Source organism: Zootermopsis nevadensis, unplaced genomic scaffold (assembly GCF_977971745.1).
Source record: "Zootermopsis nevadensis isolate Lab colony 2312 unplaced genomic scaffold, Znev_1.0 Znev_ptg000029l, whole genome shotgun sequence".
In the NCBI taxonomy this organism is placed as follows: Eukaryota; Metazoa; Arthropoda; class Insecta; order Blattodea; family Termopsidae; genus Zootermopsis; species Zootermopsis nevadensis.
The window spans coordinates 4,082,384-4,110,246 of record NW_028259161.1 but is presented as its reverse complement, the minus strand read 5'-3'; the positions used below and the strand labels follow the sequence as shown (position 1 = coordinate 4,110,246).

General features: G+C 34.8%; 4 protein-coding genes across 14 annotated transcripts in view; 2 read left to right on the top strand and 2 right to left on the bottom strand.

The window, feature by feature from the left end:
* The first annotated feature begins 669 nt into the window (after positions 1 to 669).
* On the top strand, positions 670 to 5,122 carry LOC110835811 (uncharacterized). Of its 3 annotated transcripts, none has more exons than XM_022076405.2 (5): positions 670 to 921; positions 1,250 to 1,412; positions 2,246 to 2,373; positions 3,909 to 4,046; positions 4,161 to 5,122. In XM_022076405.2, the coding sequence occupies exons 1-5, from the start codon at positions 852 to 854 to the stop codon at positions 4,241 to 4,243; spliced, it is 582 nt and encodes a 193-aa protein (XP_021932097.1). In that variant the 5' UTR covers positions 670 to 851; the 3' UTR covers positions 4,244 to 5,122. The 3 variants fall into 3 exon arrangements, with proteins under 3 accessions (XP_021932097.1, XP_021932098.1, XP_021932099.1); XM_022076406.2 differs by having other exon boundaries at positions 678 to 921; positions 3,924 to 4,046; XM_022076407.2 differs by lacking the exon at positions 670 to 921 and adding an exon at positions 964 to 1,148.
* On the bottom strand, positions 4,372 to 10,484 carry LOC110835810 (uncharacterized). 3 transcript variants are annotated; one of them, XM_022076403.2, is made up of 5 exons: positions 10,369 to 10,484; positions 10,047 to 10,209; positions 8,944 to 9,142; positions 7,020 to 7,368; positions 4,372 to 6,512 (listed from the first exon to the last, which is right to left on the bottom strand). In XM_022076403.2, exons 2-5 carry the CDS (start codon positions 10,196 to 10,198, stop codon positions 6,361 to 6,363), a joined length of 852 nt encoding a protein of 283 aa, XP_021932095.1. In that variant the 5' UTR covers positions 10,199 to 10,209; positions 10,369 to 10,484; the 3' UTR covers positions 4,372 to 6,360. The 3 variants fall into 3 exon arrangements, with proteins under 3 accessions (XP_021932095.1, XP_021932096.1, XP_087214168.1); XM_022076404.2 differs by having other exon boundaries at positions 10,299 to 10,436; XM_087358042.1 differs by lacking the exon at positions 10,369 to 10,484 and having other exon boundaries at positions 10,047 to 10,292.
* On the top strand, positions 10,473 to 18,107 carry LOC110835808 (putative RNA-binding protein CG14230). Of its 2 annotated transcripts, none has more exons than XM_087358039.1 (8): positions 10,473 to 10,519; positions 11,365 to 11,543; positions 11,631 to 12,292; positions 12,897 to 13,115; positions 13,814 to 14,022; positions 14,159 to 14,430; positions 15,296 to 15,523; positions 15,864 to 18,107. In XM_087358039.1, the coding sequence occupies exons 1-8, from the start codon at positions 10,503 to 10,505 to the stop codon at positions 16,040 to 16,042; spliced, it is 1,965 nt and encodes a 654-aa protein (XP_087214165.1). In that variant the 5' UTR covers positions 10,473 to 10,502; the 3' UTR covers positions 16,043 to 18,107. The 2 variants fall into 2 exon arrangements, with proteins under 2 accessions (XP_087214165.1, XP_087214166.1); XM_087358040.1 differs by having other exon boundaries at positions 10,478 to 10,575.
* The window catches only part of LOC110835771 (cell adhesion molecule Dscam1-like), a 312,906-nt gene continuing 302,332 nt past the window's right edge, over positions 17,290 to 27,863 (bottom strand). Inside the window, exons 28-32 of one of the 6 annotated variants that reach the window (XM_087358016.1) lie at positions 27,572 to 27,856; positions 24,256 to 24,594; positions 22,633 to 22,741; positions 21,436 to 21,627; positions 17,290 to 18,657 (exon numbers count right to left, since the gene is read on the bottom strand). In XM_087358016.1, coding sequence (XP_087214142.1) covers positions 18,606 to 18,657; positions 21,436 to 21,627; positions 22,633 to 22,741; positions 24,256 to 24,594; positions 27,572 to 27,856 — 977 coding nt within the window. In that variant the 3' untranslated portion in view covers positions 17,290 to 18,605. Of the gene's footprint in view, positions 18,658 to 21,435; positions 21,628 to 22,623; positions 22,742 to 24,255; positions 24,628 to 27,571; positions 27,857 to 27,863 lie in introns of those variants that run through there. The other 5 variants (XM_087358019.1, XM_087358018.1, XM_087358017.1 and 2 more) reach the window with 5 other exon arrangements.

Sequence of the window (27,863 nt, the reverse complement as noted above, 5' to 3'; positions counted from 1 at the left end):
CGCTGGTTAATAGATTGCATTAGCTGACGTTGCAACCCCCACCCCCAACATCGAACCAAGCACAAAATATCTTTATGTATGACATTTTTATGACATATTATTTCATGAAATAGCATATTCAAATATATCATAAACTGTTTTAAGTCTTAAATGTCTATCTGTGTACTTGTAACGATTAAGAGCATGTTAGTCTAAAAGCGGGTATTATGAATAACATTACATTTATTTCCAGTTGGGGAAAACTTACACGGTTTCAAAAGTGCAGTACCCAGTGAAATATAGCGCAATAATTACTTTTCATAATTGAAGTACAACCTATGACACAAAGTAAAAACCTCTGAAATTTGGCTCAAAGACAATGAAAACCTAAATTTAATCATTACTACATTCTCATTTCAAGTCCCTGGTTCGGACCAATTTGTAACTTAAAAAAAATGCAACAAGTTATACCTGCAACCTGATAATATCTTTCGTTCTTACTTAAATCCTAACCTGTTAATTACAAATAAAATCCAGACTAACTAAATTCCTAATTGAAGGCCGTTTTCAACGAGAATGGAGAAACTCGCCCGCTGCGTTCTCTTGGCACCTAATGTTAGAGTATAACGTGGACACGGATCCCACAGTGTAGCTATCAATGGGCAAAGAAGGTAGCGGTAGAGTTCTTGAAAAAGAGTACAGTGAAGCCGAGCGCTGGACGTAGCTCAAAAAACTGTAAACAATTTTCTGAGGAGTCTGTGGTTAAGTATTCTGTGGCCTGTTGGCGAAGTTGTACTGGTGTTGTTAGTTTTGGTGCTGGTCCGAGAGATTGAAGGAATTACGGGTTGTACGTAGATAAGGAACAGCGAATTATGGGTTACTGTTGGCTTAGTGCTCTATTTGTATCCTATATTTCCCTGTCGTGGCTCCACGTAGCTACGTGTAAGTATTGAACAATAAACAAGTACAGTAGGGTGCGGCATTTTGCCAATGGCGTTAGGTCACGCCTTGATCAGTTTTAATGATAAAGTGAAGTCAAAAGATAAGAGTTGTGTTGAGTTATTTAATAATATATCAACATTGCCATCCTTTCCTGCTCCGTTAAATGTATTTATACCATTCTACAAGTGTCAGTGGATGAAGGAGGAAATGGTCAGAAGAGTGTAGTAGTCAGTATATTTAAAAATGTCTCCAGTAAACCTGTTGCAATATACAGAAATTGTAATTTTAGTTGATTTGGATTATGCACGATTATGATTACTTGTTTCAGGCATGGAGTGTGCATTGGACCATCACCAAACATTGCTGGAGAGGTTAGATATTGTGAAAGTGAAATCTTGTCCCTCTTTTTTTGACAATGCAGATAACATGTATTGCTGTGTGGATGCAAATAGTGTTTACTGTTGTAACAGTACACAATTTTTTTTCAATAGGTACGTTCTGGTGAATATACAGCATTTTGTTTCAGGTGTCCTTACTCTTAGGAATTACATTGTAGTTTTGATATAAAAGTTACTTCTGAGATTTTTGTCTGTGTCCTTGGACATTTTCATCAGTGTATAGCTCCATCATACATATTTATTAAATCAATGCCATAGATCTAGAAAGTGATTTGTTACATGGTTACACATTCATACATGGTAAATATTCAATGCCACTGAATGTAAATGCTACCATCAGTACCCAGGCATTTAAATGAAGAAGACAAATATTAAACATCTGTTGCTTCTGGAGTGTATAGTGCCTTTAAAAACATAGGTTTTTGTGCCTGAGAGCTAAAGAACTGATGGAGTGGACACAATGTTTTAATTAAACTCCTCTACATTTTCGTATTATTTGGAACTATAGTAATAACTGTAAATTTGTAGTAAAGACAGTATTTTACCAAGCAGGATTTAAGGTTTTCTTGGAGATCAGTATGAAGATGGCTGTCTTCTGGGCTGTAGTGCTGTGTAGTCTGGTAGAATTATACCAACATTTCAGAGGTCCTTGCTGGCTCCATCATCAGGGTGAGCGACTCATCACTCTGATGATGCCAGACTACTTGACACTACATCCCAGAAGACAGCCATCATAGCATTTTACCAATAATACCAGTCATCACCTGGTATGCATATGTTAAAATGTTAATTGTAATCCAGACCATATGCATTATTTATTTTTAATATATCCTATAAAGAAAGGTAACTGGTGACTTCTATTTAATTCCAGAAAAATATGATGTAATTTTACCACAGTGGATTTTATTTTGGTTTATTTCTTTCAGCTTTGCAGGTCTCCTGCCCATACTAATTGCAGCTGCTGTTGGTTTCTTGCTTGTCTTTTGCTTGTGTTGTCTGTGTTGCCCTTGCTGTTTGATATACAAAAGGCGTCATCGTGGGACTGTTTATGGCAGTATGTAATAGTGGAAAAAGTTTCCCATGTTTAGAAAGGTGTTCTATTCTCATCTCCCTTCCCTTTCTGTCCTCTCTTGCACTGGCAAAGGACCATCATAAAGTAACAGGTCTGTAACAGCATTGTCAGAATAAGGACAAGAGCTTAGTTGCCAGATGTGCAGCATTATTAATGCCAGTTATTTTCATATCTATACTTCATTTCTCTTTACTACTAGCAAGTACCGGGTCTACAATTTATGAGGCTGCGGTCGTGCTTGCATTGCGTGGTCGGCTGGCGCCCCATTGATGCGGGCGGGAGTCGTGACCGGCGAATCAGTTTCAGTGCTGCTAGTAACAGCGAACTACGAATATTTCTCGTCACTAATACATGTTATTACATTAATTGTTCTTACCTTAAATCACAAAAGATGTTCAAAGTGACTTCCTTGTGCTTGCAGGCAAGCTTCACATCTCGTTAACATATTTCTAAATACTCGACGAAGCTCTTCTGGGGTAATTGTCGAAATCAGTTGTCGAATATTTTCTTTAAGTTCTTCTGCAGTGTGCGGATTGTTTACATAAACCCTGTTCTTCAACATGCCCCACAGGTAAAAATCGCACGGGTTTAAGTCTGGGGAACGCGGAGGCCACTGATCGATAGCTTGTTCACCAAACACTTCTCTTAATGCTAACATCGACCGATTAGCTGTGTGAGCTGTAGCATTGTCTTGCATGAAGAAACTGTAAGTCTTTTCTTCATCAGTTATTATATGGTCACATTTTCAGAAGTCTCATTGCTGTGTGAGCAGATCCCAGTGACACGCCAGATTGTGCAGCTAAACATGCCAAAGATTTCCTTGGACTTTTTTCTAAGAAAGCCCCAATTTCATCCAATTTCTCTTCCGTCAATACACTCCATTTCCTTTTCTTCTTTTTATCCTAAACTGATCCCGTACTATGAATTTTTTTTACTAATCTCTCTATCATGGACCTGCTAGGAACACTTACACCAGGAAAATGTCTGCGATATTTATGGCGGCATCTTCTGTAGGATGAATATTTGGCATATGTTTCGACTAAGAACACACGTTGCGTAATACTATACACCATATTATCAACGTCAATGCGCAACGAGAGACGCAATGAAACTGATTCGCCGGTGACTCATGGGAAGAACACGCACTAGTCCTGCTGACGTCAACAGATCGCCAGCCGACCACGCAATGCAAGCATGACTGCAGCTTCATAAAATGGAAACCTGGTACATAACAAAATCTGCACTCTGTTAACATCTGGTCTTGTTTTTAGTGTTTGTTGTATTTTTAATTTTAATATAAACACTTTTAACTTGCCTCACCCTAGGCATTTGAAATCACTTACTGACCTTCAGTGTTTCTAGTGACAGCCACTGTAATAAGCTGTATTGTGGATGAAATGTTTTAAAATAAAATGGGAATGGATTTATGTCTTGTTTATGTTAGGAAATAATTTTTAAGGCTTAGCCTTGTTTTGCTTTTCTTTGTCTGTTTTTGCAAATATACCTATTTTACGAAGATGTCCTTCAACCAGGAGTGCAGACCACTGTGGCTACTCCACAGCCAGTTCAACAACAGGCTCCTCTATATCCACCTCAGCCCACACTGATGCCCATGCCCCAAACAACAGCTTACCCAGTGTACCCACCACTAGCAGGTAACATTAAACTTTTAAAACCTTAGTTTCATGTCTGAATATGACTGGAATTTGCAGGGTGGAATTGTGTAGCTGAATAATATTTACATTAGAGTGCTTTCTTTTTCTCCTTAGGTCAGCAGCCACCACCATACAGTGAAGCTACAGCAAATGAAGTATATTCTAAACAAGCTCCTTACAATCCTAATTTCCAGTAAATGCAGATGCAGAATGTTTTCTGGTTTTCAGTGTATCACTATTTTCTGCAGGCTGGTATTACACTTATTTTATTTTAATATTCATTTATTGTTAATTTTGGTGCTTGAAAACCTAGAAACACACCACATTAAGAATGCCACTTTATTGCTTTCTCCATCTCATCAGTATTACATAAATATATATGGAAATGTGGAGTGAAACACCATTTCTTGTTTTGTATGGATTTGAATAGTAACTCGCTTTATGACACAAGCTATGAATTCAAAATATATTTTGGTGATGTATGAAAATTGTTTTTAGAGAATTATGCAGAAACCAGATTAGCACTTAAAAGAAGTTGATACTTTGTTGTATAGCATGTTCAGAACTGCGGGAGCCAGCGTAGCTCAGTCAGTATAGTGAATTGTTATGGAATGGACAACCGGGGTTCAGTCCCCGATGGGAGCAGAGGATTTTTCCTCTAGCCTCTGCGTCCAGACTGGTTCTGGGGCCCACCCAGCCTCCTGTCTAATGGGTACTGGGTCCTTTCCCCAGGGGGTAAAGCACAGCCGGGGGGTGATGCTGACCACTCGCCCCCTTCTAGTGCCGAGGTCAAGAATGAGTATAGTGGGACAGCTTTACTTTACATGTTCAGAACTGCATCCTTTAGTTGTGATAAAAAATAAAGCCTAAAGTATTTTATGCCCTCTTATAAGCAGTTAATTTTCTTTTCAAAGCAACTTTATGGTTTTATATTGTCTGTGATGTCAGATGTTACATATAACATTGTAGTGTAGAAACATGGTATTTGTATGAATTAAGAATTACTGAAAGTGAATTGTGCAAAGTTCTGTTAGCGTAATTTTGTATGATTTTGTAATAAAGGAAAATTTTTGCAAGTGCTTTTGTAATTTATTATCTGTGATGTGCATCTTCCTGGTCTACTGCACAAAACACCTGGCATTTTCAGTAGTGTATATTTGACCAAATTAATCTTTAGGAAATCAAGAGGCAGGGTCTGTACTGGTTTAACATGGGTCAGGATAGGAAATGGTGGCAGGCTCTTGTTAACTTGCAGGTTTATAAAACAATGACTACTACTCACAGATTGTTCCATGTATGAATTGTCACTTGGGACCTTGGTACACATGTGATGTTTAGTATGAATATCATTTTTCAGCTATTGAAAGGTATGTGTTCACCTTTGTCAAAATTTCAGAGATGTATACTACCGTAACAATCTGACACGAGAAGTCATCAAGTTTGTGTATGTTATTTCATCCATTCCCTCATTTAATTTACTTATTTATAACAAACATCATTATCAAGTAACTGTAACTTGGCTCTTTTCTCAGCATAAGAGATGTTTAACTACATAAAATAGGCATTTTTTTAATTTTTGTCTTAGGAAAATTGGATCAGTTATTTTGAGAACAGAAACAAGCATATCTGGAACTGTATTTTATCTGAAAATCACTTGTTATTTTTGTTCACAGGTATTTATATGTTGACTCTTGATGACCTTGTCGTCAGTTTAGATTTTGACTTCTTTTACTTGCAGATACTTCAAAACAAAGTCCCAAGTTTCAGATGTGAATCTAAAGATGGGAAGAGGTGTAGAATTCCTGGAAATTTTGAACTCTGGGAAGAAATGAGGCGGAGATTTGTTTTTCATAATAAAAAAGTTAATACTATTCAAAGAACTGAGCGTATCTTTGTTAAGTACTAGGGAAAACTTTACCTTTACTTTACGGATTAATTTCTCCCATGCCTGCTACAGTACATGCTAGCTATCCAAAAAATCTAAAGATGTCCCCAACCCGAGAACACATCATGCATAAGACATTTTTCAACAAGTTCTGTACCTAAACACAACACATTGTTATCTGGTAAACAGTTATGGAAATGACAAAAAAAAGGCTTACATAATAATCTAGTTATGTTAACAAAACCTGACAGACTTCCACTTTAATGCATATCATACTCTAAAGAAGCATTAATTGTAGCAGAAGTTTGTTTACAGTGAAGGTTAAGATGCATATTTAAGCTACTTTAACATAAATCCAGAATATCCTAATAGTAACTAAACAGTTAACTAGAATGTGTTCAACTGTGAAGTTTTTTAAAGTGAATGTACTTATTTGCAGCTGGGTACCTTCACAACTGCCAACTCGTTTTCTAGGATTACAGCCCTTGCAAGTTCCTTCCATAACTCTTTTGTCTCTTCTGGTGTAATACTAGATGAGACAATTTTGTTGAAGAGATACTCATTCTCCTTGTAGAAGTTATCTAGAAAAAGAATCACATTTTCATTTCTAAAGCATGACATTTTTATGTTACATGCGTAAATTACTGAATCTTTAGCTTTCCAAACACTGCATATAACAATTTACTTTTGTTCGCCATGTATATTCATGAAAATAGCTGGTGTCTTTACTTGCAAATCATTGGCGTTAATCACCTGTAATCAAGAAGCAAAGTAAATTTATAGTGCTTGGGTACATCAGGGATGCAGTGACACTACTGTCCTTAGTGGCAATCTTACCATGGCACTAACGTGGTTGGTTATTATTTTTAAAGATTATGTATATAATGAAGGAACAAGGAACAAAGGCTTTGGTCTTGCCAGCCATGGTATTTTTCACGAATGTAATCCCTCAGTTGGTAAGTGTCTGCTGCATATGTGAATGCAGAAAACAGTACTTACATATCTGAATCCTACAGAAAATTTGAAGCTCTAAACCACATTATTCTCCAGTAACGGAAACAGAAGACTGAATCACTGATGTAACTTACTTTTATTATTTGCTCGGATAGTGAAAGATGGCATCATAGCCAATGATCCTTCATTCCAAATTATTTTCCATTCACAATTGAAATATGAAATGGTTCTTCCTTTAGCCTTAATATCATATGCTCCATCTTCATGAATTTTGTTAACAGAAAAATGAGGTCCATTTTCTTCAATAAGCCAGTCAGTAATTTCTTCCCTGTTTGCAAACAATTCTGCATAACTTGCTACGCCTCTAACAAATGTCTGTAAACTGCTTTGCCTAATACACCTGTTAGTGAAAGTCTTCAGTTCAGCTTCATGGAAAGGATCATAATACGTGACTTTTAATGAGTGAACAATCATTCCTTTATTCTGAAAAATGAAAGGAATTACAATATTATACCAAGGATATATATTGATATTACAAACTGTAGTGTCAACCTGAACAATAGAATAAAATAGAATTTATTTACGTTCCATAGGTCCTTCATACACCTAAGCCAAGGATGTAGAACATGTCATAGCACAAATTGTGATTTTTCATGTCTATTAGGGTTCTCTATAATGTATGTCACTTTATTAGTGCTACTGAAACTATACACTTGGTAATCCCTATCATAAATAAATCTTTTGGTGCTTCAGGTATTGTTTGATAAGAAATTATATCAAGTTCAGAACAAAATAAGGTAGCAGCAGAATATGAATCTTCAGCATTGGTAGTACAAAAACCTGCCACTGGACAAGTAACCAACACAGGTAGCAACTTTCAAATACAAAAGCCTGCCACTGGATACATCCAAAAATCAGTATCATTCACATCCCTTTCTCATCACACATTTCCTCAGTTTTCAAAGTGGCCATTTCCAACAGGTTTTATGACCAAAATTCTGTATGTATTCTAATTTCCTCTATCATATTTGAAAGCCTAATCAATCATAGCCTCCTAGATTTCAGAATTCTAACAATACTGATTGACCTATATACCTTCTTAACAGATTGGGCATAGGGCTGAGAACCTGTACCTATATGCCTTTCACCATCATAAATTAAAGTTGATTAGGTATGTGCAAATATGGTATTTGTGTCAAACTGTTGATATAAATTTTTCTAATTCTCATTTAAATACATTTCATACGTCTCATAAAAAACTACCTTCTAGAATACACAAGTACATGATCAGAGATGAAGCCCTAGGGCCAAGGGTATGAGAATGTGCTGTCTGCTCAGGGCTACTGTACACCTAATGGGATGATAAGATTATCATGGAGCAATGGTGCAGTGTTCAAACTTTTTCACCCATGGCAGACCCTAGACATAGACGCATGATGGCATACCACAAAATTTTGCCTTGTGAAATGGGGTACAAAACTATATATGGCCATATCTACATATGAATCCTTGCCCTATAAGAATGCAGGCATATGAAAACAAAACATAACACATGTTGAATGAAACTACAGATGATGAACTAGCATGTGTATGTATGTGTGAGCATGTGTATTAGGAATTGTACAATTATGAAAGATAAGATATTGACTTTTTCTAACTATAACACACAAATATACAATTCTTGTAAAAATTTGTGGCAGTACAGGTTTTGGAACATTGTAAGGGAAAACTGAACAACTTGAAAGGCTTGATGACATTTGATCTGAAGATATTCTGATGCATTATAGAAATCTGTACTATCCTACTTACTGCAACAGATTTATATTAACAGGGCATCTATACAAAATCATAAAATAGAAAAGACAATATATCAAATGCACAGATTGAACTATTAATTTGTTGGAGCAAAAATGGCCTCATAAAAAATACTTGTTAACAGTAAAAGAACTTGGAACATACTTAGTAATTACTATTTTGAAGCTGACATCTATGTTTATAACAGTTTGTAGCTGAGGAAGTAGTACTATGAAATTATAATTTTAAAATATGTTAACATACCTCCATGCCTTCCACAACAAACTGGATTTGGAAAGTAACCAATCCTGTTTCACCAACAGCAATATACTGGCTTGAGCCATTATCCAAGAGGTTTATTTCATCATTTGAGTAAAACACTTTGTTAATCCATTCAGAGATCTCGAGCTTTTTCATGAGAAGTGATGGACTTTCAGTTCTATTTGAAACAGTTTGAGAATCTCTGTAAGAATATACAAAGAAGCAGGTAAAAGCAATATATTTTTATTACAAACATTTTGGAATGGCTACTAGCTCATCGCCCTGATGACGGAGGCAGTATGACCTCTGAAACGTTGGTTAACATTGACCACTCTACACAGTGCAACAACCCAGAAGACAGAAATCTTCTTACTCACTGCTGTGAAAACCTAAAATCTTACATTCTTCTATTTGAATACAGATTCTCATTAATGAACTTCATTGTGAATAACCAAGAACATTTTCAGACAAATTCTGCTGTACACAGTGTTAACACAAGGAAAAAGTATCAGCTTAATAGACCAGTTGCCAATCTGTCATGCTGTCAGAAAAGTGCATTCTATGCTGTCATCAGGATTTTCAACAGTCTACCATCTAGTCTACGAGTCTTATGAATAAAAAATCACATTTTAAAGTAACATTAAAAAGGTGCTTAAATATACACTCGTTTTACAATGTGGATGGATTTAAAATGTTTAAAAATGACTCAATGTTTCTAAAGGTTTTATTCCCTTTGTTCATTATAAATGGGTAGTTAATTTATTTGCTGTGCATGTGTGGATTTATTTATTAATTTTATGAGAAAAGTTTATAATAGTTTGAATTGCATTTGTATATACATATTTTATTTTTATGACTTATTCCACATTCTACTGTCATCTGACTATCTTATAAATGCAAGGAATTCAATAATATGTATGTATGTTACCTAGATTCACACAATTTTGTTGGTACTACAAAATTTCAAGAAATTTGTTCTGTCAAAATTTAATGTGTTTATTGGATTTAATCCATTTGTTCAAGCCAGGAAAGACATCATTCATACAAATTTGGAAGGTCATAATATAAGTTAAAATGTGTATCAAAACATGCTATAATAGTATTACCTTGATTCAAAATCATATGTTTCTTTCTGTGGGAATGTTACATTAACACGCCTTTTTGACAGTTTCTCCTTTAGTTGATCAATTGATGTTTTAATTCTTCTGCGTTCTCTTATTAATGCTTCAATTCTTTGTTGTGTATTACTTCGCTGCATTTCACAAATTCCTATTAAACAAAAAAACCATTTACAACTTTCCCAATACTGTATCTTTTGGTTTGAATTTTGGTAACAAGGTAAGTGAACTGATACCAACGTAACAGGACGAACAATTGAATTGCTTATATGCATATGATGAACGAAGAGTTGATAAAACGAAACATTACCAGCTGTCTTTAAAGCAAAAATTCAGAATATCTTGCCAAGAAAGAAGTCTGTATTTCAAAGCACTTGCACAACGTTTTGGAATATCAGTTGTACGTACGTCATCTATAATCTCCGCAAATCATCTGTTTATCCAATGCTGCCAATATTAGAGTATGTTCATATATTTTCAATCCTGAACCTAACCTCCAAATAATACGAACAAACATGTAAGCAGCAAGAATAATAATTTTTCCTAATGTTTTACAGTACTTGAGGAAATTATAATAATTAGAACTATGTTAGCCGAATGACGTAAATGTATTGTAATTAGAACCCTTGTGTGTAAATATGTAGATATAGACAAATGTATATGGAATAAAAGGGCATACTGTATTTTTAGTGTTGTCTAAACATGGTGTAGTGTACATTGAAAAATTCAGGGCATTTAACCAATGTGCTACTAAATTTAAGTTTTACTTCAGTCACCAGATTTAACAGACCCATTCCATATCTAACCACCACCCTGTTCAATAAATTCTGATAATATACAGGCTATTGTGGCTTACGAAATTATATCTTGGGTCCTATTATCACATTACCATTCAGAATATTGTTTGATCATTATAAGGGCGGGAAATATTTTTTTCATAACCAGTGCCCCCCCCCCCTCTCTCTCTCTATATATATATATATATATAATGGTAATGTGAACATTGTTTTATATTGTTGCATGTTTGGCAATTCTACCTTAAGTAGACTACTTTCACAAGTTTTAATATGCTTTCTATGTCTGACAAATGTACTTTACAGGGTTTTTGTTTTCATTCTAAACTTTCACAAGTTTTGTTCCACCAAATCTTTCATTTTAATTCTGTTAACTCTAAAATGATTGTTCAGTTGGTGAGCAGAACATTTATTCTGTAAACTTCTACCTACCACTGAAATATGTGCCCATAAACAACAATAAGTCTTGATTAAACCCCTAACTCAATTTATTAAAAAACAATTATTTTCAGGTATGCAGAAAAGAAACGTGTGTTTGTGGGTAACCTGCCTCCAGATATTACACAGACAGAAATTGCAAAGTGGTTTAATAAGTTTGGCAATGTGTTGTCTGTAGAAATTAAAAAGCGTCCAGATTCCTCAACCTTCGCATTCTTGGACTTTATAATTGAAGAAGATAAGCTGAATTCATGTAAGGTTTTTTTATATATTTTTTAAAATATGTGATGAATGTTAGGTCCCAGTGTGAATGTTAATATTTCTTTGTCTTTTTTTGCAGGTTTTGCAACATTATCAACTAAGAAATGGAATGATAAAAAGATAAAATTGGAGCTTGCAAAGGAGAGTTTTCTTAGTAGGCTTCAAAAGGAAAGACATGGAAATAATAAATCAGAATCACACTGTAGTTTAGATGATCCATATATGATCAATAAAAGTATGAAATCAAAGAAAAGATCAGTGGAAGAACTGGGATGTTCAAAGAAGAAACAGAGGACTAAAAAGACTATATCTGTAATAAATTACTCTAGCTTCAATGAAGAAGCAGTTGGATTGTCAGATAATACTAGTGATTCTGAAATAATGTACAATGGAAAGTTAAAAATGTTTGGTGGGACAAGGACTGCTCCTTATGATTCAGATAGTAACTTTAGTCACACTGAGATTGAGCCAGATAGTAAGACATCTCAGTCAGCAAATGCAGCAACAAATTTACTACAGAGATTAGAGATTTTTAGTGATGTGTGGAGAGACTCACCAATGAATTGTGATACTACCAAACATGGCAAAACAGTTACAAAAATGCATAATTGTAGAGAGCAAAACCCTATGGATAAAACTAGAAGCTTGCTTGCAGAAGAAAAGCGCAAGAAATCTGTTGATGAGAAAAGGAAGTCATTTCAGAAACAAAAGGAAACAATCAAATTGGCACTCAGCTCTGTAGTACGTATAATGACAAGATTTTTCAAGTGTCATAATCTAATACAGTAACTTTTCTGGGTCCTAATCTGATTCTATCTTAAATCTCCATGTTGCAAGTATAAGTATTCAGTGTGCTTGTAACCTGTTACTTAAATACTGGTTCATCCAATAGAAATGTGCTGAGGCAATAGTATAGTGGAATTTCAGTTTTTGTTTTAAGGATTCCCCATCATTTAACAGATGATTATTCTTTGTTGTCCTAAAGCATTGCATTTTCTGTGTATGAATGTGTTCAATATAATATTCAGATTAATGTCTTGCAGAGAAAACATGAAAAGTGGGCTTCACTCTGTTTATTGATCTCTGGTTAGACCAGTGTTAATTCTGTCCTAGACATGGAAATATATATGTTACAGAACAAATAGTCTGGGTTGAAATGAAACTTTGAATATCTGTTATAGCACATTGCAAGAATTTCACAGTGACCATCCATAAATTTCAGAAACAATGTAGAATGTTTAAAAATTGGGGCAATAAATTTAATTTTAATTTTGTTATCCTTGCATTTCAAATTGTTTGATTTTATATATTCACAGAAATTAATATGCTGTATTTATGTTTAAAGGGTTCTGGTTTCAGAAACAATAAGATTGTTTTTGATTCTGAAAATAAATATGAGGATATAGTTAAACAAACAATTTCTCATAATATCTCACAATCTTCTAATGCTGAATTGCTGGGAAAGTCATACAAAAAGACAATTCTTTTTGAAGACTCTTCAGATGGTGATGAAGAAGGAAACTTAAAAGTTAAGCCTCAGTTTGAAGGTGTTAAAGGACAGAAGGTAATAACTTAAAATACAGTAATTTATCATGTGATACTAGTTACAGAACTATGTTAAAATCTGCCAGACCTTTGATCCATATTATGAAATTTTGGTATAATGCATTTATGCATGATCTGTAATGCACATATAAATCCCATGTAACAAAGACCCTCATTTTGCTGTGTTAGTTGCCTTTGCTAAGCATCTGGAGAAAGTTGTTTAGCACAGTACTTTTGGTATGCCAAAGATGGGTAAAGGGTGATTTGTGGACCCTGAAGTTAAAATGACCATCCTATTAAGGAACTGAAGAAATAATTACAAATGTGCTTCATATCTCCAGTATATAATGCTTTCACCCCTGACATAGGCCAGTGATTTCTGAAAAGGTTTGAGACCTCTAAGGCTGCTGCAGATATTTAATTTTGTCTTTGGTTTCCCCAATGGTAATTTATTTGTAATCTTAATTCTAAATGTTCTCAAAAGAAATCCTATTGTTGTCCATGCCTAATGCATGTTCATATCACTGCATCCCTAAAGTTTCTAATCTTCCTTGTAGTATTGTCTTCAAATGTTGCCTAATATCATGGCATATAATTTAAATTGGGCGTTAATAATATTGAAGTTAATTGCTATTTTATGTATTTGTGGAAGACATATATACTGATTTACTTTCAATTTTTATTTCACACAGTGTTTTATAATAATATCGTTTTCAGCTTCTAGAACTACAGTCTCGATTTGCAAGTGACAACAGATTTGCATTGGATGAAAGGTTTTATGAGAGTGATGAAGAAGTTTGTGCTGAAGCATCGGACAGTGTCCAAACTGCTAGAGTTGAAGATGAGAGAAGGAGACAGTTTGAAATATTAAAAGATGTCCTTGGTCATCCGATACCAATTAAAGAGGACAAGAAAGACAAATCAAAGTTTGTGTATTAAAACATAATTTTAAGTTATATTTAATAAGATAATCTACTTGAAAGTTATGTTAAAACAACTTTCTGAATGTATATTTATGAAAAACAAGCATCAGTAATTGTAATACATGCTTTTGATTTTCAGAAGGGTTCCAATGCTCAGATTTGATCCTACAAAACCTGACCATGCTAAATTTGAGAAAAAAACTGAACCCAAAATAAAGAGGAAGGTTCCTGATAACTCAACAGACAAGGAACCAAAAGTAGTTTATGATACAAAAGAGGAAAAAATACAAAATGTTGCAGTTTCAAAGGAAAATTTTTACAAAGTAGCAAAATCTCTAAAGGAGACACTTCAGAAACGAGATGAAAAAAATGAGTTTAGCCTTCGTAAATTGTTTGGTGCCAGTGATGGAGGTTTGTCTCATCATTGTATTCAGTTACATAATTGGATATATTGTGTGTTTAATCTGTTAGAATTCTCCCAATTTTTATCAGTAATTGTAATTTAGTGAAGAATGTACAGTATATGTAAATCAATAGAAAAGTTTTGAGACACAGGTAGTTTAACAGTGATAATTTTATTTTAAGTACATATTTCATTGTATTCAAACCTTAATTTTGTGAGAAGTTCCATACCTCTGGATCAACTCTGAAAGCAGTGACACTATTCCTTTTATGGAACCACTGCACACCCCTTTATAAGCAACTAGTGCTTTATCATGCCTTGAAAACTAACGTTGTTTGAATCAGGAAGAAGTCTGAGAAATGTAGACTGGATTCTTGAAACGTTGCATACCATGCAATGTATTGATACATAAAATCATGCATTCAAACAAAACTGTTTACACTTGAAAAGACCTTGGTGACAAACACGTTTCTACCTCAAGAAGTCATCTTCAGTGGCAAACAAATTAATTAATTACTTAATTCATGTCTCAAAACTTTTGCAACGACTCTCATTCATTTGTTCAGTATTTATTGAGGTTTCTAAACAAATCTTTAAGTTAAAATTTTGTGAGTTAACTGAGTCAAATTATTTTCAAAGTGACATATGAAAATATGATAAAATACATACACCATTTCCTGAGAAATATTCTCATGAAGATATATTCATCTGTTACATTAAAATGGAGGGAAAACATTCAATTTTTAATTTTTATTCTTGAATCATATTTGCTAATTATTCACAGTAGTAGTGTACTGTCAATACCTTGGTTTTAAAATTCTTGTGCTGTGACCTGTTATAGAACTAATTGCTGCTCTGATGAATGTGTTTCAGACTCAGATGACAAAGAAACGGGAGAAACATACAGTGCTATAACTTTAAATAAACACAAACAAAAAGAATGGACCAAAAATCCATTTAAATATGATTCTAATGATTCTGAGGAAGAAAATGAGAATATCACCCATAATAAAACTGATAATTCACAACAGAATGTACATGAAAATCTGGCTCATTCTAGTGAAAGTTTTTTCTTTAAATTGAATGATGTTCGTCTTCACGGTTAGTATAGTATATGTAGTAAGTGTGTAGCATAGTAAAATGTATAGTATTTTATTTACCTTTTATTTATTGTAGAAATACCAATAATATTGTGAAAAATAAAGCCATTAGCATGATCCTTTCCTAAATGTGGCTACCGTATATAGTTTATGATGTTGGAAACCACATGTCACAGAACAACATGTTTCTTATGTGGATGAATAACTACTTAATAATTTCAGAAGTGTTTACATTTAAGGTGTCAAACGTTTGTGGCTGCAGGTTTAAGAAACATGTGACATTCCATTAAAAAATTGCTACATTTTATAATATGGAATTCTAATTTAGTTCTTATTTTTAGAGGGACTGAAGTTCTTCAGCAGAAGCCAAATTAAAGATGATTCATGTGACTTTGAAAAACGTAGAAGAGAACTGAAACAGATAGTTCGATGCAAAGTGAAAAATAACTTGCGCAACCATCGCCCATGGCAAAAGAAACTTGGAGGACAAAAGGCCAAGAAATTTAAGAAGAAACAATGAGCTCTGTGAACTGCACTTGCATATTTGGTTTCTACAGAACTGCTTGATCTTTTAGTTATGGTGACTGCTTTCAGTTATCTCTGGCAATGTAATAAAACTAATCAATGTTGATGCTAATGAATGTTACTTGTTCTTTATGGTCATTATGGAAACTTGTAATAAATTCTCAACATGCAGAAGTTGTATTTTACCTCCATCAAACATAAACATGTAATAACTCAACAATGTATCACAACTCCACACATTATAATATTGTTTCTTCATATTCTTGCAACATACCTGTTCAGCCTTGTTAAGATGGTCACTATGTACAAATCAGTCATGTAGAGCTGGCAAAAACCATTTTAATAGAAGAGTAGAATTGCTCTCATTAGCACCATGTTTTGGTATGCAAAATATAGTTGCAAGAATTGTTATAGAAGGAAAACTACAGGTAGCCCTCGATTTACACCCAGGATGCCTTCCTGGACGAACCGGTGTAAATTGAAACTCTTTTATAATGTAAATCAATGGAAAGTCAATGACATGTGTTCCCAGCACCAAAACATTTACGAGTAATATATGGCATTACATTTAAAGCTCTGAAATAACATAAATAAAATAAAGGGAATTTAAAAAATATATTTTATACACTTACAATCGGCATTTCGTTGGTCCCCGTGATTGACTGCGATTCTTTCATGTGACTGATGCGTACAGTCATCTCTGCTATTATGTGATAGTTGCATTCATGTAAGATGCTGACCTATAGAAAATCACGTAGTAAAAATAACCCTGGTACCTCTGCAGAGATAAAATTAGTCCTTTGAAAGTTTAAAGCTCCAGGAATGAAATTGCATAAGAGCAAACTCCCATATGCAAAAGTTTGCATTTCACAAACAGCTTTTACCGATTCATTGATCTCATTGGATCAAATTCGCGTTAATGAAACATACGTAATTGCAAAGATGACTGTATTTATAATTTTTATTCAAAATCAGTGATGTAAGGATTACGATTTATTATAAGAATCAGTACGAGATACATTGTAAAACGTTATAAATAATAGTAAAATATATATATTTTTTTTCACTTTTTGACTTACTGGTTTCAAAATCAGCGTTATTCTGAATCAGCGCAAATCGAGGGTTACCTGTAATTGTCTCACCACCAAACAAGTGTGCAAGTGCTTGGATGATCACTCTTCCAAAACAGCATAAAAACCAAACAAGAAAGGGGCACAGGCCATAGCAATATGAAAGAAAGTATAACTATAAATTACTTTACTTCCTTCACTACCAAAGTCATTATAGATACATAAATACAATTAATAGTGAATTAAAATAAAGTCCTAAAATTGCAGCTGTATTCAGAGATATTTATGTAGGTAACACAAAATTCAAACTTCGGTAGAGGCATCACCATAGAAATTATGGTTTTCCCTTCTGGGACATGTGTTAAAACTCCATAGTCTGAATGATATATCTCGGTTTATGCTTAAAACAGGCGAGAAAGGAAAGAGCACTTTCTAGAGCATGGATTCCCACATACATAAAAAAATATCAGTTGTACCATTATGTCATGAAACAGCTGGTATTGTCTTCTATAATCCCATTCTTCATTCAACGAAGTGTTCCTTTCTGTTCCTGCTAACAAATTCATTATTATTATTTTTAACTCATCATTTTTAGTAATAAATAGAAACAAGTAAAACATGTTATGAAAAGCTCAATCTTAGTGAAGTGAACAAATGTAAAGATAAAGGGAACTCTCAAGGAATGGATTTTTATTAAATATTATATTGGCAACCCCTGAACATTTAAATAAACTTTTATGTTCATTTCATTAAGTAAGAAGTAAATAAAATGTGTCATCTGTAAAAGTTAGAGGATATAACACTATAAAACATTTGTTTTTACTAGTTCCAAATTACTGAAATTATATATTAAATATATGTGAACACAATTTACTAGAATGTAACCAGTACTTAGATAAACATTTCAGAAATGAAACTGTAATACCTTGGAAAGAAGTATTATATTACACCAAGATTTATTCTTAATAAAGCTATCCCTTTGTCACTGTCTGAATTGTCCAGTATCATATTCTTACATGTTTTGAATGTATAACATTATTTTGAACTTTCAAATTACTGAATTTTCTGAAGTACAGCATTACATTTTACATTTGTGGTGTCTTCTATGTTGACTTATGCAGAAACTGGTCATGATATTCACATTCCTGTATACTACACTTCAAAGAGAAGGCGCCACCATATCGAAAGCAGATTTAGGATAAGTGACAGAGCTGGGGTGACAGATGTTATCATTTAACAATTACACACTTTCAAGGAGGTAATGTTTGCTTCTTGGCTCTCAGAATGTTGTATCTTGTGCTCTGTTTAATCAGTAATCACTTCTTTCAGAATGAATTGTATGTCCCTTGCATCGAGTGTTCAAGATTTGGTAGAATGTATACTTTTTTAAACAAATACTGCATTCATAACTCTGATGAACAAAAACTAAACCTGTTGGTTTAAAAGTGGCACTTGTTAACAATCATTGATAGTATTCTTCAGATTCCCTCACACATGGATAGTGTAGTCCTGCTTTTCCCTGTCTCGTTCCTGTCGATACCTGCAGCATAAAGGTAATATTATAGAACACCTGGGAATAAGCAAATTGTAAGACATATTTTTCTAAAATCAAATAATACATATTGAGCAGATATGAAATTCATGTACAGTACATGTTATTGGTAGAGGGACATGAAATAAGTTTGTAAGAATGACTGACTAACGGACAGGTTTAGATATAATTACATTTAAAAGAGCAAATGATTTATTTTTCAAACTGAAACACAAGTGTCATGCAAGATATGTTCGACCTTGCTTAGTGTGACACTGTTCACAGTAACAGACAGATACTTAGAAAGCCAGTACATCAGTATCTACATCTTAACATGTGAACTGCTCAATCTATGAACATTTCATTACATGGGTGGAGTGGATTGCACATTTTAATTTTGCAGGAGTAAGACTGGTGATAATTATGTAGTATTATTTACCTTTGCAGTATACTATAATTATGCTTGTCTGCTGTAATAATTTACTGAGACAACTGCACAAACAGTGATGAGCTACGAGGGGCAGTAAAAAGTTCCCGGAATTGTGGTGTAGCACTGTAATGGTAGGACATATGGCAACGCTTACCTAATCACCTTCAAAGTAGGACCCTTGCGCACACACACACTTGCTCCATCGATCCTGCCATTGTTGGAAGCACCGGCGGATGGCTTTGTTTGGAATCTTCCGGAGTTTGGCCGTCGCATTCGATTTGATGTCCTCCATGGTTGCGAACTGTGTCCCCTTGAGGCCCATTTTCAGAGTAGGGAACAGCCAGAAGTCACACGGAGCGAGATCCGGAGAGTATGGTGGTTGGGTGATAACGGGAATGCTTTTCTTGGCGAGGAATTGCTGCACAACCAGCGATGTGTCGAATGCGACAGCCAAACTCTGCATGATTCCAAACAGAGCCCTCCGCTGGTGCTTCCAACAATGGCAAGATCGATGGAGCAAGCGTGTGTGTGGGCAAGGGTCCTATTTTGAAGGTGATTAGGTAAGCGTTGCCATATGTCCTATCATTACAGTGCTACACCACAATTCCGGGAACTTTTTGACTGCCCTACGTATGTAATTGGATGACAAGGTTTTGTCTCCTGGCAGGATATTTGAAATTTATCTCTTCACAGTCATGCCCAGAATGACCCTGAAGCTCACTGTATTCTTGTATCACTTGTGGTCTGCTGGGTTGTGACACAATGTTTAGTAGAAAAGTTAGTAATTACCCACACAACCAGATCTTTCATCTGATCACACATAAAGGTCAATAGTCTGTGGTGTTTCACCTCTGTGTTAACTTCCTTGTGATGAGGTGCTTAAATTTAATTGAAATTTGATGTTGGGGGGGGGGGGGGGACAGAGCTATCAAGAAAATTCAATGTCTATTCATATCAGTCAAATTAAAACCCCACTTACAAAACAAACTTTTACCGTTTTAACCCTTGATGCTAAGGCTCATCTAATATTCAAAATTATTTTATACTGCAAAGATAAGAAAATATTGCTAATGATCAGTTGGTTAATGCCAGCAAAGGAAATAATTGCTGTTTACCTGAGAATCATTCATCCATGAATATACTTTGTGGTAAAAATTCAGAATTATAGACTGTTAAAGCGAGTGGTACATATACTTACGACTGGACTTTAAAATGTTATGTTCTGAAACTTTTATTTAGAAAATTTTCAGTGTGGTAAATAATAAAATAAAAAATAGAAGAAAAGATCATTTCTGACTTTAGGTAGTATGAAAAGCTTTGCAATGTATCAGCAATGTGACTACAGGTACTTATTTATTTATTGAGGAAAATACAATTCCTTAAATGGTAATTAATTTTTAAAGCACCGAGTTCCCCAAGGGTCAATTCTAGGACTTATTTTTTATAATATGCATAAATGACCTACCTCCAACAATAAATACTTTAACAGAACGATGACACAAGTATCACAATTTCTAGTAAGAAATTTGATGACTTCATCTAACACCAAAACAATGTCCACTTTATAAAAGAAAACTCGCATTAATGGCTGGCGTCAAACACAGACATTCTCTTCCATATGAACAAATATTCTCATTAATGAACTTCATTGTGAATAACTAATTATGCTGTACACAGTGTCAACACAAGGAGTAAGAATGAGCTTCATAGACAAATTTTCAACCTCTTCTATTTCCAGAAAAGCTCATTTTATGTAGGCATCAACAATTTCAATAGTCTATTATCAAGTATCACAAGACTAATAAATAAAAAGGCACAATTTAAAGTAGCATTAAAATGACACTTAATTACACGATTCTTTCACTCTGCTGATGAATTTCTAATGTTTACAAATAACTAATACGTTTCTCGAGGCTTTCTTGACTTTATATATGTATGGGAAGTATAATTTATCAACTATATGTAATGAGTGGAAGTATTGTTTAACATATCACCACTTTATGTGAACTCTTTGTTTATAATATGTATTGTATTATTATGACTTATTCCACATCCTATTATCTGACAAACATATGTATCCATGGAATGTAATATGATTTATTTCAATGCATTATATAATATTAATTTAAAATTTAATTTTTCGTTATATGAATGATGACATGATATATCAACCAAGTGGTAAATAAAAAAGATGACCAACTTCAACTTCATCCTTTCTTATTCCTACTGAAGTTGAACATTATACAATTAAACATACCACACCACTGTTAACACACTGAAATATTGTTCATATAAACAGACAAGTACAACTTTGTGCTTTGTATTACTAGCTTAACATTTCAGAAGTCATTACAAACCTTTTGACAAGAGTGGATAGTTCCTGTTCTAGCTCCTCATGGCGGAACAGAGGAAGGGCAGCAACATTATTCCGACCAGATGCTGCTTCACGATCACATTCAGCCTCAGACAGCTCCTGTCCGTCTGAGAAGCCAGATGGAGGTTGCAGAGGAACCACCTCCTGACACACTATACTGCCTCTAGTGTTCTGTCTGCAATATATTTTAGAGTCAGCAAGGCATTCAAGTTTGTACTGAGGTGAATGCAGATTTATATATTTTGGTATTGGTTTCCACATTTTGTTCTGATATAATACATTTATTTATGACAGAAAATTTGTACAAGAAATAGATTGTGGAGTATATAACTAATATATTTGCTGAAAACACTGGCTCATAATTTTCTTCCTACAAGGTTAATTTTCATTACAAGATACGTAGTTGATGAAAGACTCTCAGGCAACAAGCCACATCAGGTGGCTGAATGGTAAATTAACCATTTCTTCTTCCAACGTTATACATCAAGATATGTAATGTAATAAATGGCTTATTCCATATATTAGTTGAGTAAGCTGAGCTACGAGTGCAGGTAATTTTGATTTGTTCATTCTTCTCTGGTTAGCATTAATGCCACAACTTGATGGCATCACAGTGATACTACTCTAGATGAAAAACAAGGTGACCATTTGCTATTTGTTTACAGTGTTGTAGTTTGGACCTAGAACCATTTTCTTACGTAGACTTTTATGTGGAACCATATAACCATCAGTGGTGTAATTTTTATATCCAATTTAGAGAAAATTAACATACATGTTGAAACATTATTAGGGGCACTATGGATGGCAAAAACCTTCCTTCAGAAACTAGCTCAAAAATCAAGGATAGTGCCACACCTACATAAATTATGTAGTTATTAAAAGAAAAACAGCAGATAAGAAACACAAGTTCACAGAACAGGCAGAAGAGACAGTAGAACTGGAAAAACACCAAGCATAATTCCAAAGAATACTTGGTTGATATTTATTTGAAAACAAATTATTAAGGAGATGCTCTTATTTGTAACATGTTTCATCCCTATGGATGTGGAGTTGAGAACTGGTCACCATTCTTAAATATGACATCACACACTAGATATTCCACAGTAAGAATGTGAATATGATGTCAAATTTCATGCAGAGAGCTATGGCTTCACGCCATCACAGCACCTACTTGCACTACCTGGATGGCGTCCCTCTCCGCGCCATCACACCACTGCGTCGCACTCTATGGTTCACTTCAGGTGAAGCTTCTGCTGATTCTGTGCTGGAATCCAATTCAAATACTGAATCTGCCGAAAGAACATAATATTTTATGTTTTCATGGATATGTGAATATAAATAATCTTCTGGATTGTTGTGCCATATAGCATTACAGTTGTGTGCCAATGTTTCAGAGGAAAGTTCTGCCTCCATCAACAAGGCTGAAGTGAGAAATGTTGGGAAACAGATGTTTCATATATGGATGGGATATAGAATTATATCTGGGCCAATAGGAATGAACGATTTTAGGCACACTAAAAGAGCATGGAAAAAATCTTGTTGGAGAGAACTGTCTTCATACATTCTTTCAGGGCATGAATGAGGGGTTGCCATGACTCATTCAGGGAGAATACGTTCTCTCTATTGAAGTCATCGGGATGTAATCTAATCCCTACTGTTTCCTCTGAAATACTGGTACAGTCAAAATATTACAAGGCACAATAACTCAGATCACTCTCTGTAAGCATGATCTCATCTAGTATCTGTTTTAAATGCTTCCATCTGGTGTGGTATGTGAATAACATGTAATAGAAAAAACAGAAACCCTCCTGATAGTAATTACCATTCATTTATTTGATCCAGTGACACAAAATCACCATATTTACTGAATCATCATGTGCAGAATTCTATGGTCTGTTGGTAAATACAATAAACATTTGAGAAAATTCAGGTCATATGGAGGATGTTCCAAGACCCCCCCCCCCCCCCCCCAAACATATGTGTTTCTATTTAACTCTCACCTCTGATAATCACCATGGACTTACTTCTAAAACCTCTCTAGCAGGAAGGAAAAGAAAAGACTCTTCATTAAAATAAATTAAAACTGAACACAATAAACACACTATTCCATAAAAGGTAATTTTTATGTTGCAAGAAGGAAGAACTGGAATTATTGAAACTTTCTGTGCTCATTCTGCAATCAGAGCACCAAAACAAAACCTAATTATTTTTCCTTGTGGTAATATTTTCTTCACCATTCTTTGCACTGTTATGTTCTGTCATCATAAGGATGTACAATCTTCAGACAAAAATTTGCTGCATTACCTAAGACCCATGAAAAATTATCTATAAATTGCAACACAGTTAGAAGAATAAATCATAAGTAACCACATTCTTAAGTAAATAGGTAACTTAAGGTAGGATTTGAACTTTTTCTAAGTGCTGTACAGTCAAGCTAACTTTACAAACTCAAGGACTTCTTTGCAGAATTTGTATTAGGTGAAAACAGAATCTTGACTTGCTCTCGATTTTTATTTTAATGTGTTATAAAAATTTCCAGGGAATAAAATGTCATATAAAGATGGTTAATTAAAGTTCACGATCCAATTTCAATCCAGAAAGCAATCCATTATAATTATAAAAAAATGTACACTTTTTCAAAGATATTCTGCATATCATTTACATGTCTCATCACTCAGAATGTTTAATCTGTGAAGGAAACAATTGGCATTTATCTTCTGTCTGTCTTCTTGGTATGCAAAATGCTGTTCTGTGCTCATATCTTTCACATATATCCATATTCTACATTTCTGTGATTACTGACCATGCTGTGGTGTCTTGGTGGTTCTATGGTTGGCAGTAGGAAGTCTATACTGGGACGAAATTGCCTTAGGCTCACTCCTCCTTGGACTTCCCGCACCACCTGCACTGCTGTCTGAGCCTGACCGTTCTCTATCCCGTTCATGGTCTGTCCCCATTGAGCAGCTACGTGATCGCCCAAAACCCACACCACTGCTGCTGCTTTGGCTCTCTTGGTGCTGGTGGTCGTGACTATGCCCACGATGTCCTCGTGGTGACTTGTTGCGACGGTGGTGACTACTTGAGCTTGATGCTGCAGCCACAGATACAGGCAGTGTCTGCTGGCTTGAGATGCATGAGATCTCTACAGATCAATGCAGCCATGTGTTATGAACAGCTTAAGCAAATTTTAATTATTTTTTATTAGAATATTGCCATTCCTTATGAAAGGGAAAGAGACAACTGCTACAAAATCTCATGAAAATGGTGGTTAAGGATAATCATCCACTGTGGCGATACTTTAATTCAAAAATACACTTGTGTGATTAGAGGAGGATAGTAGTGTGGTATGTAGCTGAATTTAAATAAAATATTTATAAAATAGGATGATACACATACACAATGAAACAGTGAATCTCTCTTCATATATTCATGTGAGAAACATCATATTTCCTAATTACATGCAGGTAAGTTCAAAAGTGTGCATAAAAGTGCAGGTTACACATGACACACCGAAGTAGGTGGCTGGCTATCCTTGAACTTCAAGCTGTGGCCAAAGATAAAGCAAATCTCCTGGCTTCAGATGCACAATCTCGCCAACATTTTAAGAGCAGTTGCATACTTTGTCCAGCTCAAGAGAAGATGTCATATTAACATTATTTTAAAAGGAAAACATTGTAAGACAGTCATGTTGTTAATTACTATATTTATCTGACTGTAACACAGTGACCAACCAAGCTGGCTCAAATGGCAACACTTCTGACTTGTTTGTGGCAGATCCTGGTCTGAATCTTGGTCAGGTCACCAACTATCCTAATACAGAATCTTCATGATTTTCCTCAGTTCTACTAGGCAAAGACCAGGACAGTACCTTAAATAATGTTATACGGTGGAATGGAAAAAATATGAATTAGGAGAGGGTGTTAATATTCCTAAAATGTAGCTAATACAAGATCAAAAGTTGATTTTATGATCAATGTCTATGTGAAGGAAAGTTACGTTGATTACAAAGTGCATGAAACTTTGAGTGCCGTTGGTCGCTGACTGGCATTTAGTGTTCATGTTTCCAACATTAGTAAACACATCCACTTACACACACACACAAAACATAAATATTTAAATTACAAAATTCTTGCAAAGACTGTGCTGTAATTTTGTAATATTTCTGAGCATGAAGATGAGGATAGATGTCAGAGACCCACACTGAAACCTATGATTGTTTGCTTTGATTTTTTTGTGCAGTGAACAGCAGGGCATGATCTTGTATACATAATACACTTATTAAATGGACAATATAACATTTTATAATGAAGACTCTTAAGCAAAATAGAAACCTATGAGATATCTCTGGGCAACTTCAAACAACAAGGGTTGCCAATTTATAATAAGACATAAATAACCTTTTGTTTGGGCTGAGCAACTGGTTTTTGGAATTTGTTATTAGTGGCTTTGTTAAGGTATCAACCATCTCAACAAAAGGAACGTCATTCACAAAATGGCTATGAAGTTGGAACAGGTTGGAGCCTAATAAAGCTGAAGAAGCAGAACATAACATTTATGTTCACCTTGTTAACCCTTTGCTACATCAAATCTGGTAGAATTCAATAAAGTTAAATTCCCCTGTTGCACTTAATGCACTAAAATACAGGATGTTCAAGGCATAAAGATACATTATATCAGCATTGTGATTTATCCATCATTATTATATATTGTGTACATCTTTGTTACATATCTTAATCCCTTCATAAATTAGTCAGTTAGTACTGAATATTATGGGGCTTGGAACAACACTTAATCCCCAGTTAGCATTCTGTTATTAAATAGTTTGTCCAAATATGTCAGGACTATCTTATTATTTAAAATAATCTTGTGACAGCTGACAGTGTAATTCATTTAAATAAAGTGTGGAATCTGTATGTTATGCTTGGCAAGCTAACAAAGGAATTTTCGATTCATACACAAGCCACAAGCAAATTCTGGTAACTTTAAATAGAACGACTGTACCACAAAAATATTTCTGTGATTTGTAAATTGAGATTTTATTATTATTTGTACATGAGCATTATTATCACTGATAAACCTTCAAATGCCATATCCTATGAGATGCAGGAAGCCTTTCATAGCTGCTTATTGCAGTTCTTTCTAAACAATATATTTCGAACTCATTTATTTATAAGCAAGCAAGGAATTCTGTATCTAGTTAAATACTTGTTAACTGCATAAGTCATGTACTATAGAGTTAGTTTTATATATAAAAAGTCACCATATATTTGGGTGTGGTTAAGTAATGAATGAACAAGGATGATTCTAGTTTGTCCTATTGGAAAATATTTAAATTACATACATACTACAGAAATTAAATAGTATATTGTGAAGTGTCGCCGTGAGTGCAGCGGACTCACGGTGGAGGGGAGGGGCTGCCTGACTTTCAGGTTGCCTGGTCTGGGTCTTGCAACATCTTGGGAGGGGGATTATAAACAAAGTCACATTCCTGGGCGCGGCCGAGTTGTGAAACACCATGCAGTGAGTAAGCTGGAGGGCACGGCGGCAGCAAGACCGAGCAAAGCGTTGAGCGTGCGATTAGTGTGTGTGAATCCCCATGTAAAAGTGTTTGTCGGATCGGACAAAAGTTAGCACACTCCAAACAGCAAGGGTTGACAATAAAGGGCGTAAGAACCAATCTACGTCACAATATGTATATGGGAAATTACATTGTTATCCAGCATTTTGTGGAATTCAGAATTTCACTAGAGATAAATAATTACATTAATACTGTTTTCTTATCTTGACTTACCCATAAACATAAAAACAGAAACCAAAGATGTCCAAGTTGTCTATCATCTAGTATTTCAATCAGAACACAATACTAAATGATGGAAAAACTCCAGAGAGCAGTAATACTAGTATTTTTGATGTCTGGTAGGAAGTAAATTTAATTTGTTAGCCCTTCTTTCTGAGTACAAAATACATATTTATTGTAAAAGAATACAAGACATCCTTTTCTTGATATATTAATCAGGCAGTCAAAGGTTTTATGATACAGTCATTATATTTTAAGTTACCTGAATACAATTGCAGTCAAGTAAAATATACAAATATATTCTAATGGCATCCTGTCTTACCAAGACTAAGGCCATCTGGGGGGCTCTTAGAGGTCCTTGGGATCTTGCCATCTGTTGCTGCATGTGATGTGCTGCTGGACTTTGATCGAACACGTGAATAGTAGTCCTTGTTGGTCTTGCTGCCACCATACCCAGATGTGCTGGGTCGTGGCTGACCTGCGTAACATTCCTGTTGACTGAATGTCTGGAACTGCATTGAGTAGTCCATTGTCTGAGTGTTGTTGATACCACCCCCACCACCAGGCAGGCTGAATGTTGCATAAGGACAGATCTCGTAGTCCTGACCTGGACC